At 33.3% G+C, this 18731-nt stretch overlaps 1 protein-coding gene across 4 annotated transcripts in view; it reads right to left on the reverse strand.

The window, feature by feature from the left end:
• Nucleotides 1-2289: 2289 nt before the first annotated feature.
• The window catches only part of LOC108684183 (synaptotagmin-7), a 158072-nt gene continuing 141630 nt past the window's right edge, over nt 2290-18731 (reverse strand). For 2 of the 4 annotated variants that reach the window (XM_018188346.1, XM_018188348.1), the window contains 8 exons: nt 17423-17434; nt 12893-13076; nt 11529-11669; nt 7546-7693; nt 6974-7083; nt 4947-5115; nt 4459-4671; nt 2290-3914 (listed from right to left, as the gene is read on the reverse strand). In XM_018188346.1, coding sequence (XP_018043835.1) covers nt 3814-3914; nt 4459-4671; nt 4947-5115; nt 6974-7083; nt 7546-7693; nt 11529-11669; nt 12893-13076; nt 17423-17434 — 1078 coding nt within the window. In that variant the 3' untranslated portion in view covers nt 2290-3813. The remainder of the gene's footprint in view (nt 3915-4458; nt 4672-4946; nt 5116-6973; nt 7084-7545; nt 7694-11528; nt 11670-12892; nt 13077-17422; nt 17435-18731) is intronic. The other 2 variants (XM_018188347.1, XM_018188349.1) reach the window with 1 other exon arrangement.

The raw sequence follows: 18731 nt of genomic DNA on the forward strand, positions 1-18731 counted from the left end.
ACTCGAAAAGCTTTCCGAAAGAGAGTCTGCGTAGCGCTATATCGGTTGCGATATGTACATGAATTTGCGAGTTTATGTATGGTCCAGCATTAGCTGGCGTTGTCATCGCGAATAGAACTCGTGGGAAATAAAGAACTAAAAGTATTAAGAGAACATGGAAACATATTGAGCCGTTTTCTTCCATTTTTCTAAAGAAGATCCTTATTATTATATCAATCACTCGACGTTGTTATCCCCGACAAATAGCAATTTCGTTCGGTTGATTCTCTGCAGTAAATCGCGTTAATGACAGATACTTTCCGCCGATTAACTTTCCGGACGCAAGCGACGCTCAACGCTAAACTTGGTTTAAACACAACATGGATCGTTCGTCCTTTTTTACTTTTTTCTTTTTGTTTTTTTTTTTTAGATTAACGGCGCACACTCTCCGAGTGTACCGAGCAAATTCGCGCGTGAATTTGACTCGTGTTTCTATATTATTGTTAACAACAGCAGACTATCAGGTATAACGTAACAGTATTTCCTTTCTCCCCCCGATGTGAGGTACATCGGTCACACTTCGGTGCGTGAATATTTCCAAAGAATCGCCTGACTTTATCAATACAAAAGTGCTGTCAAAAATATCTCTCCCTTACCGGACTTTTTAGTAATAATCAGGAGTCGCGCGAATAGGAAATTCGTGTGTTACCCGGATAATCGCGAGCAACGTTAACCAAAAGCAACGTTAACTAACAAGGGAAGGTAAGGATGGGCGAAATCGATCAATCTGATTTTTGAGAAAATCGATTTTTTGAGAAAACTGATTTTTTTAGTTATTTTTAATTAGACAGATGCTGACACATTATTTTTTTTAATTGTACACTGTGTTAGTACTAGGATACTGATGTTCCACAGAAATAACTCCTCAAACTCCACATACTGAATGAATTATCACAATTATCAAAATTGAATAGCAACTCAAAAATAATCGAATTAATACGTTGAATCTAGTGTGGTACGTACATACCATATTTATTTATTTAGGTGTTGCTCAACTACTGTTCTAGTTGAGCAAAATTCTAAAATTCGTGAACACAAAATATTTGCATAAAAGTTATGAACAAGTAATTGTTTTTTTATCCTATTCATCTTTCGATTCCTTTATTTTATTCCTTATACTTTCAAATCAGATTTTTTTTCACACCTTTTAAATTTTTGCGTGTTTCAAATACTTTATTTCAAGTACTTTATAATTAAAATAACTGATTGTCCATGACAACCAGTAAAACTGATTAGCTAATTAATGCCCATCCCTACAAGGATATCTCTTATAAACTATCTCGAAACATTTCGTTCCTATTTAAAGGGACGCGCTTTAATAATAACAGAGTTATTATTTTGCTCGTTTCTTCGCATTCTCGAAGCATCCTACATCACAAACATCAATGTTGGAAACTACTGTAGTATTCTGAATTTTTCGCCAGATCCAAGTTTTCTACGGATTTGACACTATTTTAACAATTGCACGTATACATCGAAATTAATCACGTACTTTCGTGGGATGTGGCAAAAGAAAAATTGTAAAACCAAAGTAATCTGAAGTTAAAGTTTTAACTCCTAAAATCCACTAAAATCGGATTGTCCCTAAAAGTGATCGCCTGTACGCAACTAGTTTGTAAACAAGGTTATTCCGATAGGGTTACGTTCAGGTTCAAACTTTGTTAGCAAAGTAATTCTAAAAACCACATTAGATATAGGCATATCTCGATGCAATAGCAAAAAACTATTTTATCTCAAACATCTTTTCAGGTACGATCATAATGAACGTATATTTAAGTAACGATTCATGAAATTATTTAATAAAAATAATTAATATTAAAAAATTTAATTTTTTAATTCTTTAATTTTTTTAAGTTTTGAAAAATATAAACCTTGCACTTAAATGCGTATAACTTTTAAACGTCTGAACCGTTAAATCAAAATGTTTACATTGAAAAATTAAATATAATTTTACTTTTAAACAGAGATAAAAATGAATTTTCAAAACTTTAAATGGAATAAACATTTTTTTAAAAACTATAACAATCTCTGAAATATCAAAACTAATAAAATATACAAAATTTAAAATAGCGCTGAAAAGATTATGAAATTTGTATAAATGTTTGCATTTATACAAATCAAGATGACCAAATGTTTTAAAACATATACCTATTACTAAATTAAAATCGCTTTAGAAAATCGTTTAAAACAATCAAATTTAGAAAATAATTTAAAATTTTCCTCATTTATTTATAGACATAATTTTGGCTGTAATGTTTTAAAAGATGATCGTACTTAAAAATATAATATATCATTAGAAAATTTCATTGAAATAGTCTTGGGAAAGGGCAAACTTCCAAGGAATTTGTTGTAGATGTAATTTTGAGGATACAGATGCAAAAATGCGAGTAAATTATATTTAAATAAAGCAGATGTGCAGATTCGTTTATCGTCGTTTCTTATAACATGTTTGTACGAAATTTTTAACTCCTATAACGATCAAAGTCCGGTTATATAAACAATAAGTTTTCGCGATATCGACAGATCCTGGTTTACGCAATATATCTTAATACATAATAATAACCGTTTAATAGAAATATAAACGACTTGAATGCAATTTGTAACCTCGTCATTACACTGACGTGATATTCATTATCATATTGTTTAAGAAAGCTCGCCGGCTTTATATTTCAGGTTCCATTCTCTTGAGATAATCTCTTCTAATTAGACAATTGAAGGAGCAAGTAAAAGAAAGCAATATATAATATGTCGATCATTGTTTGATTGCCTTTACCTCGAGTCAATTGTCGCAGTAGCAAAATTTCGTGCTGTAGGCAGATTCTCGATCTATGATTGAGTTTCAACAAGAAGTATTAAACTGACTATCACTATCGTAATAACGCGAATTTTTATTCATAAAAATATCACTCTTTCTTTGTAGAAGAATGTGATGTATATCTTGTTCATCTACTTGCTCCTTTGATTTTAATATTTCGAGTTTCGATGTGTTCTCGAGCGCGCGTAGACTCAAACAATATAAAAGCCCGGCAAAACGCCTATAGGACATTTAAACGCGACGTTCTATCAAACACTCGCGCAAAACTGACGAGCAAAATGCTCGGGATCGTCCTGGAAAGAACGATCAATTTTACTTGCGGTATAATATCGCAGATCCCGTGTCACCGCACCGGGCGGTAATGAGGCGGACACGGATAAGAAAATGGGAAGGAGGGATGGAGAAGAAGAGGTTGAGAAAATAAGAAGAATGGCACCTGATGTACCCGAAGAGGCTGCCCGATTTCGCTACGACGGAAGACTGAGTTTTCAGCCCGTAGCCATTTGCTGTGTCCCTCCTCTTGCGGATGCGGCCGCCGTCGATGCGATTATTAATTTCTGCTCGAAACGCTTGACAGATTCGCCATTGTACTAGTAATAATGATAATTCACCACTGCGTTGCTCGTTAATACGCAATGATAGCTCAATAACAGGTAATAACGAGAACATCTCGGATTCCTAATTGTGATTAACACGTAATCGGCACTGCTCCCCGACGACCAGCGTCGCTAAGAGCACTCCGCGCGATGCAAAGGAGGATATTGTACAGTCGTTGATGGATACGGGTTGGTGGGTACTCTTGTCGAGATCAGTTGCGATCGGATGAAGGATATCGAGCAAAAGAAAAGAAAAAAAGAGTGGTTTCGTTAACGTAACTTTGACGGGTAACGCATCCCAGGAGGGGGGAAAAACCTGTCCGACAGAATATCATTTATCGTCGATCAGGATAAGCGTGTCCTTTACTCGGGCTTCAAGCGATGCCATTGCACGATGGTCTGCCTCGGCTTTGTAATCATGTCCTGCCAATGTTTCGTTTCGCTCGCGCCACTTCCATTTTTTCCTGCAAAGGAAGTTACACCGTACATTACCGGATACACCGGATTCCAATTTCAATCTGCTATTTGTTTCTATGACATTTAATTACAACAGTTACTTGACTACGCATTGCAATGTTACTTTAGCGCAAAAACGACTTTGAATTTCAAACATTAAACATTTTTTCAGACAAAATATAACTACTAAAATTTTGGATAGTTCAGGTCAACCCAAACGTATGATATGTCATAATAATAAATATGTACTGTGTAACTCAATTAGCCTGACAGTCTCTTTTAAAAAACTAATAATAATCATGAAAAAACAATAAAATATTATTATTATCCAAATTTGAATCTATTCTCACACACATGTGATATTCAGAAATAGTAAAATCGAACAGAAAACTATAGATATTTTGAAACGTATTATTTTTAACTACCTCCGTTAATTATAATTAAAAAGTTTAGAATCTCAACAATTCAGTACTTTAAATATAAATCTATCGATAGAACTGAGGCACAGAAGGCACTTATATTTAGAGATACGTATTGAAAAGTTTAAAATACCTGCGAGCTGAATCCGACCAATCAGTTCGTTTCGTCCAATGTTGTCGAAATCCATCACCATTACATCCAAAGAGCACTCTCTGATTTTCTCCCAAGGTACATTAAAGGAGAATACCTCGTTAAATACAGGATTTAAGGTGCATTTGAAAATAGGAGTCTTGCGTTTCTCGATCCTCTTGTCGCCAAACTGTAGCCATACCTTGACGTACGGATCTAGAATTGTAAATATTTAATTACCCATTCAATTTCTCATTCTCTCGATAAAAAGATGTAATAAAACGTGTTATTGTGCAAGCGTTGCGATGCAATTTAATTTAAAAAAAATTATTAATACACACAACAGAAAATATATTTTACATTTTTTTTTTTAAGTGCGTTTATGTTTCAAAATGTAATAATTATGTAAATTCTTCAAAAGTGTTCATCGAGTGCCTTAGTTTATCATAATACCAGAGAATTCACAAACAATACGATGAACGTAACATTACCTGATTTTCCGTTAATATCCTTAGCTTTGAGATTCCTCGCCTTCAAAAGAGTCAACGTCAATATGGAATTACTCGGATGATAGCATAGCGAGCATAAGAGTTCTCCACATTTATCTTTAGCTGGCGGCTTAAGAGCTTTCCAAAACGATGGTTTCTCGGATAGATCGACCTACAATAAACAAACCCACGAGATATTGCTGATAATTAAAGTTGCGTAACAATTGTCGAACTAATTAACAAACCAAATTTCAAATACAGAATTTAACATAAAGACAGGAAGGATTATAACAAGAATTTCTCTATTATATATGCGAGTATTAACAAACTTTAATTAATTTTCATTAATTCCATAGCTAAACAATGTGCAGAATCATGAACATATTCAGAAATAATGAAATCAAAACAGAAACGAAAAGTTCTTCATGCACATGTGCTTTTCTTTGTGCTTCTTTCTTTCTCACTCTCTGCATATCTTTATTAAACATTATACTCTTTAGGAGAGCATTTGCCATATTATCATTAATACGTTCGTCACGTTTGTCTGTTATTAGGGTTATTACAGCGAATGCGAGATAATTAGTATTCTGCTCGGAGTGATCACGTGCGGACTTAATAGTTAATTGATATCATATGTTGCAAATTACAAATGCAAAATTTTTGCAGCATAAACATATCCCGAATTACATGAATTATATGTCACGCTTCGCATGATACAAATTGATCATTTGGAGCTCGCTCGCAGTCTCGCTCTACAGTCAGAACTGTTTAAACAAAAAGAAAATTATTTGCCCCAGATTACAACATATTATTACTATTGTTATTACTATTAACAAATTGTTTTATTATGACGTTATGTCATAAAATATCCTGTATAATATTAATCTTTTCATATATACGTATTTATAAAATATATAATATTAATCTTTATATATACATATACTATGCGACGGCAATGCGTGAGATTCGTGCAACGACCATTCGCAACGCTAGCATATATCATGAATTGCTCCTGGGAAATGAATGTGTGCATAGGATAGAATTATCACATGCGTATGTCCCCCGGTGTTATTGTGCGCGCAGATTAATCCACTACTCGATAGATCTTTGGTAATATCGATATCAAGCAAGAATTATATGATATATAGTTATGTTGTCCCCCCACACAATTAATATATTAAAAATTATTTTTGTTTACGAAAAAAAAATATTCATTAAAAATTCGGCCGATTTTTTTAAATATTTTCAAGAATTTAATATATTGCAGACGAAATTCTATTTTTTTAATAAACTTACAAACAAATCTATATATAATTTATAATTTAAAGAAAAATTTGTTTTTATAGATTTGATATTTTTTTATATAAAATGTTTAAGAATACATTTTAATACACAAATGAATTTAACAAATGAATATCCAATATTCGAATAAATAAGATATTCTTGTACTGCATTGCAGTATGTAAATATGAAATATTTTAAAATAATAGTTATATTGTTATTTGAATGATATATTTAATAATGCTTTTATTATAATAGCCATTTAATGTCTATTTAAATACACATCTGTATATTCGATGGCTATATCTAATTAGTGTTTCTTTAAACACAATTATTCTAAAATATTATTACAAATATTACAAATATCCAACTTGTAATTTTACTTTATTTTATGATTGTTTTACTATTTTGTTACTAATAATTAAAATTTCAAGTAATGCATTTTTCGGATCTTGGAAGTTTTTGTCTGAAACAGTTAATGCAGTGGTCAATTCATTTGAATAACAATTCTTGATGATAGATTTGTTTTTTCTTAAACGATAATTCCACGATAGCGAATCATAATTACAAGATAAGGAGATTCAAATGCCGATAGATGCAAAACGAGAGACGTGACATGTGCAACACGTCAGATTCCACTTATCCGTTGTGAATTCTATTGCCATAGGATGCGAATCTCTTAATCCGCATCTACCGCGTGTAATAATTGAACCGCACAATTTGCGAGCAGGCACGTCTCGTCAAATTACCTGGCAAAGCGGCAGAAACATTTCCCCTATGGAATCATCCCTCGAGAATCGATCATAGTCGAAGACGTGTAGATGTAATACCCTGCTCTGCAGCTTCTGTATGGGAAAACCTGGAGAAGAGAATCGACACATAAATATGTATATTTTGCTATATCACGATAACATTGTTGACTGATCCAAATTTAATTACACTTTATTTACACGACAAATGTTTCTTTTTTTTATAATTTGTAGTCTATCTTTTACTATCAAAATATTGCGTTGGCGGTGAACTAATATTTCGACGTAATTCCTCATTCACAAAGAAAAATTAGATCTATTCCAATTTTTATCTCGCAGATCTAATCTTGAGTAGAAGATTGTATCAGATTGCTTTGTTATTTTCAGATTGTTACAATACGCTGTGATTTCTTTCCTTAAACCGGCTTAATGCAATCAAATACAATGTCGCTGTCTTATACCCACCACACTGCACGAACTAAAATTGCTTTGCATTTATTTCTTTCCCCGCGTTTACCTTTGGGAAAAAGTTAGCGGACCAATGCGAGAAATGTTCCCGAACGTGCGCTTACCTTCGAAATAGAACGTCTCGTTCCATCTCGGATTCAACGTGCGCCTTTTGATTTTTGTCTCGAGTCGGTGTTTCTTATCCGGTAGCAGCGTTACACGTACGTACGGATCGGAAGTGCCTGACAAGTCCTTCGCCGGCAGATCTTTACCCTAAAGAAAATTAGATATCAGTATCAAAGGGTGAGGGCGGAATTTTAATCCTCCACGAATCAGGTCAGGTGAGGTGTAACATACCTTAGCAAGATGAATTTTTATAACTTCTTAAAAAGTACCGCGCATGTTGCCAATTTCGTGCAACTGGAGAGTATATATACTTATCAATTTATTACCATACTAAAAATTAAAGTACATTTATGATGAAGTATAGCATGAGATATATCCACATATGATCTATGTTGATTTTTCACCTGGTTCACGGAGAGTTAAAGAACAAAGAACTTTCTATGGTCCCTTAAGCTTCCCACGATTACGTGGGATATGTACATTTTCATGTACTTTCACGATAAGTCCTCTTACGGAAAGTGAAGTTCGATGTAAATCTCTCTATACATACAATTCTACGCGTGAAGCCTGCATAATGTTATAAACAAAGCTGAATCTTTCACTCGATTATATGCACCTATAACAGCATAAAGTGGCCAAAATTCTTTCAGAATTATGAGCGAATGAACAGAAGAAGAAGGAATACTCGAAAAATAGTAGTATCTTTAAAAAGATATGAAAAGAAGACAGGAAAGTGATGACACTTGATCCGCTTTGAGTAATATGACTCGCAATATTTCAAAATAAAAAAAAAAGAACATTTTATTCCATACGTAGCGTACGTCAAAATGAAAATGTGCAGTATGTATGGCGTTGAAATCCGCGGCTTTATTCATATTTATATGCATAGCTATTGTTTCGTTCAAAATATTATAGAACATACGCATTTGTCTACCGAAGGAGATATATGTCTTTGTTTCCGTTGCATCTTACAAAGCTCTCATCTAAGTCTCCGAAACTTGTATGTGTAAGAGAATTTACAGAGTTCACGGTGTACGTGCAACAGCCACTATGATAGAACTATAAGTATCGTCCTGAGACAGATTGTGAGCATGTGAGCAGCCCTTGTGTATGCGCAGCACAGTCGATACTGTTAATGGGAACTACATAGACGGGAAACAAAATCAATAACCGCCTTTAACGACCTTGATGGCTGCCTGTGTTTTGAAAAATAAGTCCTGCCTGAAAGTGTGTTCTCTTTCCAACTTTTCGCAATGGCTCGTTTAAAAAGTCGTTCGTGGCCTTGAAGGCATTTATGCCAGAGGTGTACGGTCATTTTTCATTTAGCTGTCAGACCGTTTCTTGGAACTCCATAACGTCATTATGCCGACTCAAATTTCTCGCGTAGAACAATTCCGTGCGATTTAAAGTGCCGCAAAACTTTACAAACTTCGAGATTACGACATGGAAATTAAAAAAAATGCCCATTTAAGAAAAGAATTCCCGCGCAAACGTGATTGCGAAGGTGTTCTTTTTTATTTACGAACCATTAAAGATAAATTACATTTTGTCGATTAAATCATTCATTGCCGATTAATCTTTATTTAATTTCAAGTTTTACACACCTAACCGAAATGTGATATACAAAATATTATTTGATGTTGATAATTGAAACGAAAAATTAAAAGATATAAAAGGAAAGAAAGAGCTCGATTAAATTTCCGCTAAGGAAAAGTCGATTTTTCACAAATTGACAAAATTTCTAACTATACATATACGTTTGTAACTTCATGATGTGTGCTTTACACGAGTATTTCTATACGAGATATTTCTACCTTCGAGTTTACAAATTACGAAGATATTGAACGTGAATGGAATAAACGCGATGTCTTTGATGAACGCTTGGTTGAACATTTCGAGGTGTCGCGACAAATTTTCACGCCATCAAAGACATGAGGGAGCTCGTAAAAATAGGAATTTTTAAGGTCGGAAGTATGTTTCCGCTTTCATCGCAGGTCTATTCCGGGTCATTTATAATGCGCATTAGTCACAAAAAATATATTTTGAATGAAATTAACCGAATAGTCTGGAAAAACAGAGATATACCTCGTGAAAATCTCGTCGTGCTCGCGTCAAATTTCGCAGAATTAACGAGATAATGTGGAAAATAAAAACAGTCACACTTTTAATAGTTTTACAGACATAATTTGACGCGCTATTAGAAATACATATAATAAAAAACAAATTGTAATACATCAAAGTACTTTATTAAATAATTCAACAAATGATTAAATATTCGTTAAAGAAAAGAGGTCGGATGCAAATTGAGTGAGAAATAAAATTTTTACCGGTATACTTCTTTGATAAACTGTACGATAATGCTACGCGCAATTTCATTACAATTTTTTTTCATTAAAAGTGGCATATAGTTGTATCCTCGTGGCACGAAGAAATTAATATTACATTTTCGTAATAATAATGTAATTTCACATGTCTCTACGGAATGAAAAGTAATTACATGTTAAAGCTTCAGATACAACGCATTAACATAAAATTTGTGTGCACCAATGCATATCGATGTGATCACATAAACGATGCACTTCGTACTTAGAAAGATGTTTTCTAACTACCGAGATCTTGGCACGATAATTTTCACCGAGGAAAACAAAGAAAAGGATGCCCGAGTGTTTCGCTTAATATCGGATTAAATCGCGCGAGGCGAAAACGGTTCAGCGTTTGGAAAGAATTTATGCGTTTGTTTACAACAAACCTCGTCCCGTTGAACATTTCAATTTCCCCCCTCTCCCCCCTCCCCCCCGAGATTGTCGACGAGTTTCAAAAGTTCCCCTTTCTCTCTGTTGTACTGTAACAGGAAGTGATGTATGACGTATCCCAGTTTACCAGGATACATATTTTCGCGCACGTACATTTTTCGGCGTGGCAACGCGAGTCCCGTGTTGACGATTTATAACAGCCCTTATCGACGTAGCCGTGGCGTAGTAAAACCAAAAATCAAGCTAATGGGCCCATCTACATTCCGGTTTTACGTTTCCACAGCCTGTGCCGGAACACAACCGTCGACAAAGACAGAAATGCGCATATCAATTTATTTACGTAATTTTGTTTACGTAACACAGTTATACGCGGAGTGGCTCGAGAAAATCATTTTATATTTTATTTCTAAATATTTTTGTTCCGTACTTTTTGAACTCTCAATGCGGACGTCATTAATCGGGGAAAACGGTCGATTTACCCGCATCGGCAATAAGAATTTATCAAATTTCAATTTTATTAATATTTATGTAGATTCAAAAGTTTGCAATTCGAGAATATAAAAAAGATAATAAAATGAAATAACCATTTTTATTTCTTCTATAATCACTTTTTATTTCAATACGTTTTTTTAGAATAATTAAATTTTTTATACTGCTAAAAAAAATATTCTGAATTTTTGTCCTTAAAATAGTTCAACACTGCGGAGATCACTTCTCCATCACTAGTAAATTTTTTTCCATGTAAATCGGACTTCAATTGTGAGAATAAAATAGTTTTGATAATAAAAAATAATTTTCAAAATTGAAATCCGATTTGCATGGAAATAAATTTATCAGTGATAAAATAATAGTTACAATATTATAAATCGTTTTAAAAAGAAAAATTCACAATATTTTTTAATGATACAGAAAAATGGATATAGATAAAGGATGCTTATAATGAGATGCTTAAATTATATATATAAATGGATGTATTATTTTATCAATCTTTTTCCATTCTTAAACTGGAAACTTTTTGATCTTATCACGTTATATATTAGCTCCTTATATTTTATATAAAATTGCATCGGCATGATGATGTATTATTACCCTCTCCTACTGAAATGGAATGTTACAATCGACGAGTGCGTCACACGCAAACACGGCGATATCGAAGCAAACGGCTAGCAAGCATATTTCAAAGAGCTAAGTTCCCGGAGGGAGCATCCATGTACGAAACTTCGACTGACCTGTATGATGCGCAGAATGAGCGTACTGTTCTGAAAATCGTACTCGAGACTGAAGTGAATCTGGCCAACATTCTCGCTCGGTTCCGAATTATCAATGTACATATCGACTAAGGAGATGGACCTGCTCTGTAGAAATGCTTTCTGAAACACATAGATCGTCGAAGCTATTATTACTATCGCTTCCTTTTAGTTAGTGAAAGATTCTCGAAATTCTTATCAAAATATATTTTGCTAAGAAGAATATGTACAGTTAGAGAAAAAAAGAAAAAGAGAGATAATTTGTACTAAAATGTAATCTTCTTAAAATCATATCACAAGAAAAAGGTTTGAAACAGAAAGAATTAACTGTCATTAAATATCACATTTGTCTCCAACACGTGAAAATTTATCTATCTCTCTATCAAGCTGCAGTGTGTACAACTTAATTACATCGCAAGAAACATAAATACATTTTATTGTAATTACAGATCCAGTTTCTACATTAAATAAAATTGTGTCACTTATACGTTATTGCAATTAGTCTCAATTTTACTTTTAGAACGCAACATCGTGACAATCTCCAATTATATACAGAGTTAATAGCAATTGCATTTTAATGATTACTGTTTTAGCTTTGAAAAATAGTCCTTCATATAAATATTTTAGATAATTATAATGTTTAAATTAAAATCTATCTAAAAATTTCTAGTCCAAAGATATAAAAAAGTAATAAAATGAAGCATTTTTATTTTTCAATATAATCACGTTTTACTTCAATATATTTATCTCAGAAAGTAAATTTGAGTAAATTTTTCTGTATCTTCTTTGTCATTGATAAATTTTTTCCATGAGAATTAAATTTCAATTTTTTAAATAAAAAAATAATCACTAGAGAGAGATCATTATAAAATAAGTGATGTCTCCACAATGTTAAATTATTTTAAGGATAAAAATTTTTAATATTTTTTGGTGATATAGAAAATGAATTCATCATTTCTAAAAAATCTATTGAAATAAAAATTATGTCAAAAAATTTTAAACAGTTGTTTTAGTTTACAATCTTTTTTATATCCTTGAACCAGAAATTTTTGAACTTTGTTACATATAATTCGCATTAAAATTTGAGACAGGATCTTGTGCCACATAATGTAAAGTACATTTTCCATAAAAAAAAATTTTTTAATTACATGAAATATATATAATAAAAATAAATATATACGGCATATATTATAATACATATTATAATATATGATATATAAAGTTACAAGTAGAATTTCATCCCGAAATTTGAGGTGGCAAATAGATTGTATGAGCGGTCTTCGAGATTACCTCGTTATCATGATATCCGCGTCATCGAAGATCAGGATGAACTTTAGAGGGCTTACCGAGGGATGTTCTCCTTTGACATTCTGCAATTGCTTGTTTTGTGGCCCGGCAGTTGGTGTACGGGGTTCTACGCTTCCGGCATTGCTGGCGCCGCTTCCTGGTGCCGCTGTTGCTCCTGCTACACCGCTCGCGGGACCACCGCTACCACCTGCCGGAGATTTGCTAGAGGGACTACCGGTCGTCCTGAAAAAAAAAAGACGCCAATTCATCACATTACATCATCCACGTGCGCATTCACTTCCGATATGACAATTTTTTTTTTCCTCTTCTCATCTCTTCTATCACTTTTAAACAGAGTGTCATCGCAGGATCTCCTGGGACAGCGTTGAAGAGATACCGAAGACATTTGACAATGTTTATTCGTTTTATTAGTCTTCAAAATCTAATTATTGTCACCAAAAGATTTAGATTTCAAATTTTTATGCAGATATTTTTTACAGCATGCACAAAATATGCAAATTTGCAAATATGCAAATATGCAAATATGCACAAATAAATATACATTTTAATGAGACAAATATATTTTTGTTACTTTCCAATCTGTTTTTTAAAAAAATATAAAATTGCATAAGAATCCGATGTCTACTTATAATTGAACGTAGCTTGTCTTTATTGTATCATTTTTTACGTAATTACTAGAAAGAGTCAGTCTTTCATTCTCGTCATTATTTTTTGTTTCTTTTTTTCTTACAAAATTCCTTTTAAGACATAGATCTAATCTCTCTACAAACAGATATTTCAGCTTTCATACACACCATGATTTGTTTTATTATGTTGTATTACTTGTGTTATAATTTCATACTTTGAGAATATTAAATATTTAATCAAATTAAATATCCAATTGATTAATCCAGAATTACGAAGCGTGGAAATTACGCGATTGTTCAATTTCGACCTATGCAAGCTGCACATTTATACAATTAAATCTGTCGCCCACAATTGATTTTGACAATTGCTCGCCATACGTTTTATTTTACATACAATGTTAAATTAATATGAAAGTACGAAGAAATAACGAGATAAATATTGTCATTATAACGAAGTTAACGCTTTATAGAAACACCTGATTGATTCGAAACTTGTTGACAATTAGAGGGAATGGGATTCTTGTTGGTTCCCTCCTCCCTCTGTGATGCATGCACAGGCTTATCAACAGTGGCGTACATACATCCCAGCGATACGTTTCTGTAACGTACGTTAGGCATAATAGGCGACCTAGGATCTAGATAAATCTTATCGCTCCGACTACTGTGTCGCATCTACTGCGAGCACACTATGCTGCTAATCGAGACAGCATTCTCTCGCAGGCACGCAAGCCGATACGCTTCCAGCATGTCATCGGCTTATTAATAGTTGCTGTTTACCAGTCGCAACTGCGGAGCGTCCATAACTGTGCAGAAACGGCTGAAGCCACGGCAGGAAAAAAAATTAATTTATTGCATGAACATTATAAAAAGAAAAAAAAACAGGAAAGAAAAAAATCGATGCAAGTATGCAGGTTTAGAAGCTCGGTATGGAGCTAATGATCTTGTCTGTTCTACAAAAAGAATAATCGCAAGTCTGACAAAATAAAAAGGAAGGTAATTACGTCATCCAGTAATATGGAGATGCTCTTATTAGATAAGTATACAGATCGAAGTATACAGATTGTATGTAAGATGCGCTCAAGCTCCGTGAATATATAAATCACGTAAAACATTGAAGAATAACTATTGATACGTACCTATGCAAGTTAATATATAGGTATATTGATATAAGTTGTATATCAAATTCTGAGATGAAATGAGTAAAAACTATTTTGCTAATTAGTCGATAATATAACAAATGCGTTGTACGTTTGTTAATATTATATTAATCAAATTTGTTATACCCGTTCGCATGCTTTTCTATATGAGCTCCAATTTGTGCAGATACACATACTTAAATAATCTGCAAATCTATTACATCATTTGTCAACGTAACCGATATCCATGTTGTTCGTACAAAATGCAAAAATGTAGTCCCGTGTTTTTTATGTATTCGCAGAAATCAATCACGTCATTGAACAGTAACATCTATCTCTCGCTTGTGTATGAAAGGGAAAAATATACATTCGCATAAATTCTTTTTATCCGATTAAAGCTCTCATGCAGATATATTTTACCAGATCGGCGAGCTCCCTTATTTACCGCGATTCTCTATTCATAACTCATAAATAAGAATGAGAAAAAAAAATCCGCGTGAACGAAGAGTATCCCCGATATATAGGAAAGTACATCGTGCAATACCTACGATAACAGCATAAATTCAAATCACCATGGCGTATCGATTGATTAAAAAAAAAATTCAACTTCGCGCAAGATTGGTTTCACATTTCCCTAAATGTTATAGGTAACTGCGAAAAAAAAACTACATTTCAGCGGAAAATATGTTTAAATAAACTACGAAAATTTTTTGCTAATATTGACGAAATGCTTGTTTCCTCGTCCTATATCACTGACTAATATCTGTTGAGTGTTTAAACAGGTCTACATGAAAATTAATGCTCTGCCGGCGTTTTATATTCCGATATAGAATAAGTTCGGTAAGATGATACACGTATTGAATTTACGAGAAATTGAATAAAAAAAATATTAAAAATTAAAAAATATTAAAACATAATTCTTATAAAACTAATTTTCTCATCTCGTTTTGCATTTAATTAAAATACATATTCGCATAATTGTCTCGTTCAATAATAAAATCAAACAAATTATATACTAATTAATTTTGATAATTATATTCCCGCGTTATTATTTTAAATCTAATGGAATATTCCAAAATATTAAAAATATAATATTAAATTATAATATTTATATTAAAATATTTATATTAAAAGATCAAAAAGACATAACGATTCCCAATTTAGTTTTAAAATAGCTAAAGGTTTAACATTAAAAACATAACATAACAGAAATAATATTACAGGGATAATATTACAAAATTTTATATTGCAGACATTCTCGTTTTTAAAAATATGACTTTGTGTTAAAAATTTCGGTTTTATCGGTAATTGCAAATTCTGATTCGCTGTAATTGCTCGATATTGTTTCAATATTACGGCCAATTCTCAATAACTACGCCATGAACGATAATTACCGTAAGACGTCGGCCCGTTTGATCAATATATACCTCTGGGTAAACAGGAAACTTGAGCATACAAATTTGCCTCGATACCGCTTCATAAACCGTCTGGACGCTTGTGTCGGCGCACGAGAGAATTTCGGAGAGAACCTGTAATTCGAACTAACGCGGCAAGCAAACGCGACATTTAAGCGCATTTGCAAAAGGTTAAGGGCATACAATAGGTAAATCGTACCGGGCGATAACGGAAACGCCTGCGACACGTTATTTTCAGCCGTGACTCGACAACACGTAACTAGAAACCGTATAGGACCGGTGCCGAGCGGATGCACAGCTGGAGAGGCTCATTGTATTCAGCTCGAGTGAATGGCGACCGCGCACTCGCGGAACTAAGTTTTATGAGAATAGTGTAGCAGAAGTTTCACCGCGGCTGTGTACTCATATTTATCAGAACACCTGCTGCGTATAAATAGCATAATGCGTGAACTTGTATTCAAAAATTCTGAGCTTAAGAGAGGCTAACGCGTAATGAGGAAATCAGGTCTGGAAAATCAACGGAAATCAAATTTATCTATATACCTCTATCACAATTAATTTCGCCTCAGATTACTTAAACCTAAAATAAAAGTATGGAATCATTATAGCGAATTCTTTTTGAGATTTTTACATTTTTTCTTACTTCGTCTAATTATAAGCGAGATTTTATACTGAATAATTCTATTGATACATGCAACATCTTCCTTTTTTTTTTTCTAGTGAAACATACAATCGAGTGATGTTGACTCGAAGTTAAAAAATATCGAAAAACTGTATATCCATGTAATACTAACAGCGAACGTTTATGTTGTAAATGCTGTTAGTTCGACGTCGCTGGCTGTATAAACAAGATCTTTTGTATCTATTCGATAGCAGGCGTGTATTAACGTATGTATCGTGTGTATTTGTGCAGGCGAACAATAACAGTTCCAGAATAAAGAATAAGGTAAATCCAGTGGTGATCCGCGCACGCAAACACCGATCGAACTGAACATCCTCGAGCAGAAAGCGCTATCACTACTAATAGTAGACTGTGAGAAATACTTGACAGTATAGTAGCAGACAGGCATAGAAGACGGTAGTTCGAAAAGTAGAGACTGTGGAGTTTGTCGTAAACACAACGCCGACTACAGACAAGACAAACAGCGTCGCGTAGTAGTCATCGATGCTCATCGACAGGCAAGACAAAAGAAGCTGAACGAGCTTCTTCAACGAAGTAGAACTACTTACACAGTTAAAGTAGCACCGATCGTGGGCAGTGTAATCCGTTAGAGAAGAGAAATCGGAAGAGAAGATAAGAAGAGAAGAGATAAATGAAGCGCAGCATAGAAAAATGAATCGTTTATTAAAAGTGTCGCATTTTATTTCGCACAGAGGTCGTTCATACTTACTCTAATTGCGCTCTGCGGTTCCGATTGCATTACAGTGAAACGAGGCATGAAACAGAAAAAGATCAGTGATTAATTAATTAACTGGACACACGTATACATACAGGCACACGCCGCACGACGAATGTATGATACAGTTTGTTACATCGGACAGAGGAGGATAAAGGAGCACCAATTCGGAGAGACAACACACAACATTAAAAACGTCGTAAAAAATATCTCTTATAATTTCAAGTTACGAACGAAGAGAATCACAAAGAAGAAAAGAAAAAAATGCGTGCACTGACACATTCAAGAACGGTTCTCGACATAGAATCCGTATTGTCAGTCTCAATAGACAATGCAATAGTGAGAAACATCGTCGAGCAAACGCTGCAGCAAACTGCAGTTAACGAAGTGATAATATCTTCCAACGTTAACCCGGGCACAAAGAAGTTTCAGTACCCAGAATGCTCGGAGTTAATTGCCGTCTCTCTTGTTAAAAATGGAAACTTAAGTAGAAAGAAAAAGGATTCGTAATAATGTTATTAAGTTATGGCCGTATATTTCCCTCTTCGTAATTGTGCTATGTAAAATTACTGTTCAGGTTGCTATTTTGTAGAGGTTGTCAGTGGATAATCTGTAAATAATAATGTCGACCATCGATAATAATTACATCAATTATTTCAAAATTCATTTTCATTGTCTTGAGCCTTTCAGCTTAGGGAGTATAAAGTTTAATCAAACTCCTATGAGTATGTATAGATATATATATATATATAAAACTTTGCACATGATGTAAGTAAGAAATTCTTATTTATAATAATGGTTAATATAATGAGAATCAAAAAGGAATATCTCATATTAATATCATATTATTCATTTATTAATATAAAATTATTATCTTTTCAGAAAAAGAATAAGGTATCATGTAGAGCATATTAATGAATCTGTTATAAGCCGCTATTGTTTATTATATTATCGTAGTTATTAATAATATTAAAATTTCAGATTTATTTAAATCTCTTCAAAGTCCAATAAAAATATGTGAGATTAGCAATATAACTAGTAAAATTACAAACGGGTTGAGAGAGAGAAAACGTTTAAAAAAAGAAGCTTCTAATTTTTTTTAACAAGAATATATCGTTATTTTTTCATATTATGCATCCGTGTATCGATTAGATAGGGCCATTAACTCGTTTCTTATTAGAGTATATCATCCTTTATGATCACAACCACGAAACGCCTATCGATATTCAATAGCCACATTTGACTTCGCATTATTGCGGAATTATACTGTATGTACATATATATACATATATATATATATATA

This window comes from Atta colombica, unplaced genomic scaffold (genome assembly GCF_001594045.1).
Source record: "Atta colombica isolate Treedump-2 unplaced genomic scaffold, Acol1.0 scaffold126, whole genome shotgun sequence".
Lineage (NCBI taxonomy): Eukaryota > Metazoa > Arthropoda > Insecta > Hymenoptera > Formicidae > Atta > Atta colombica.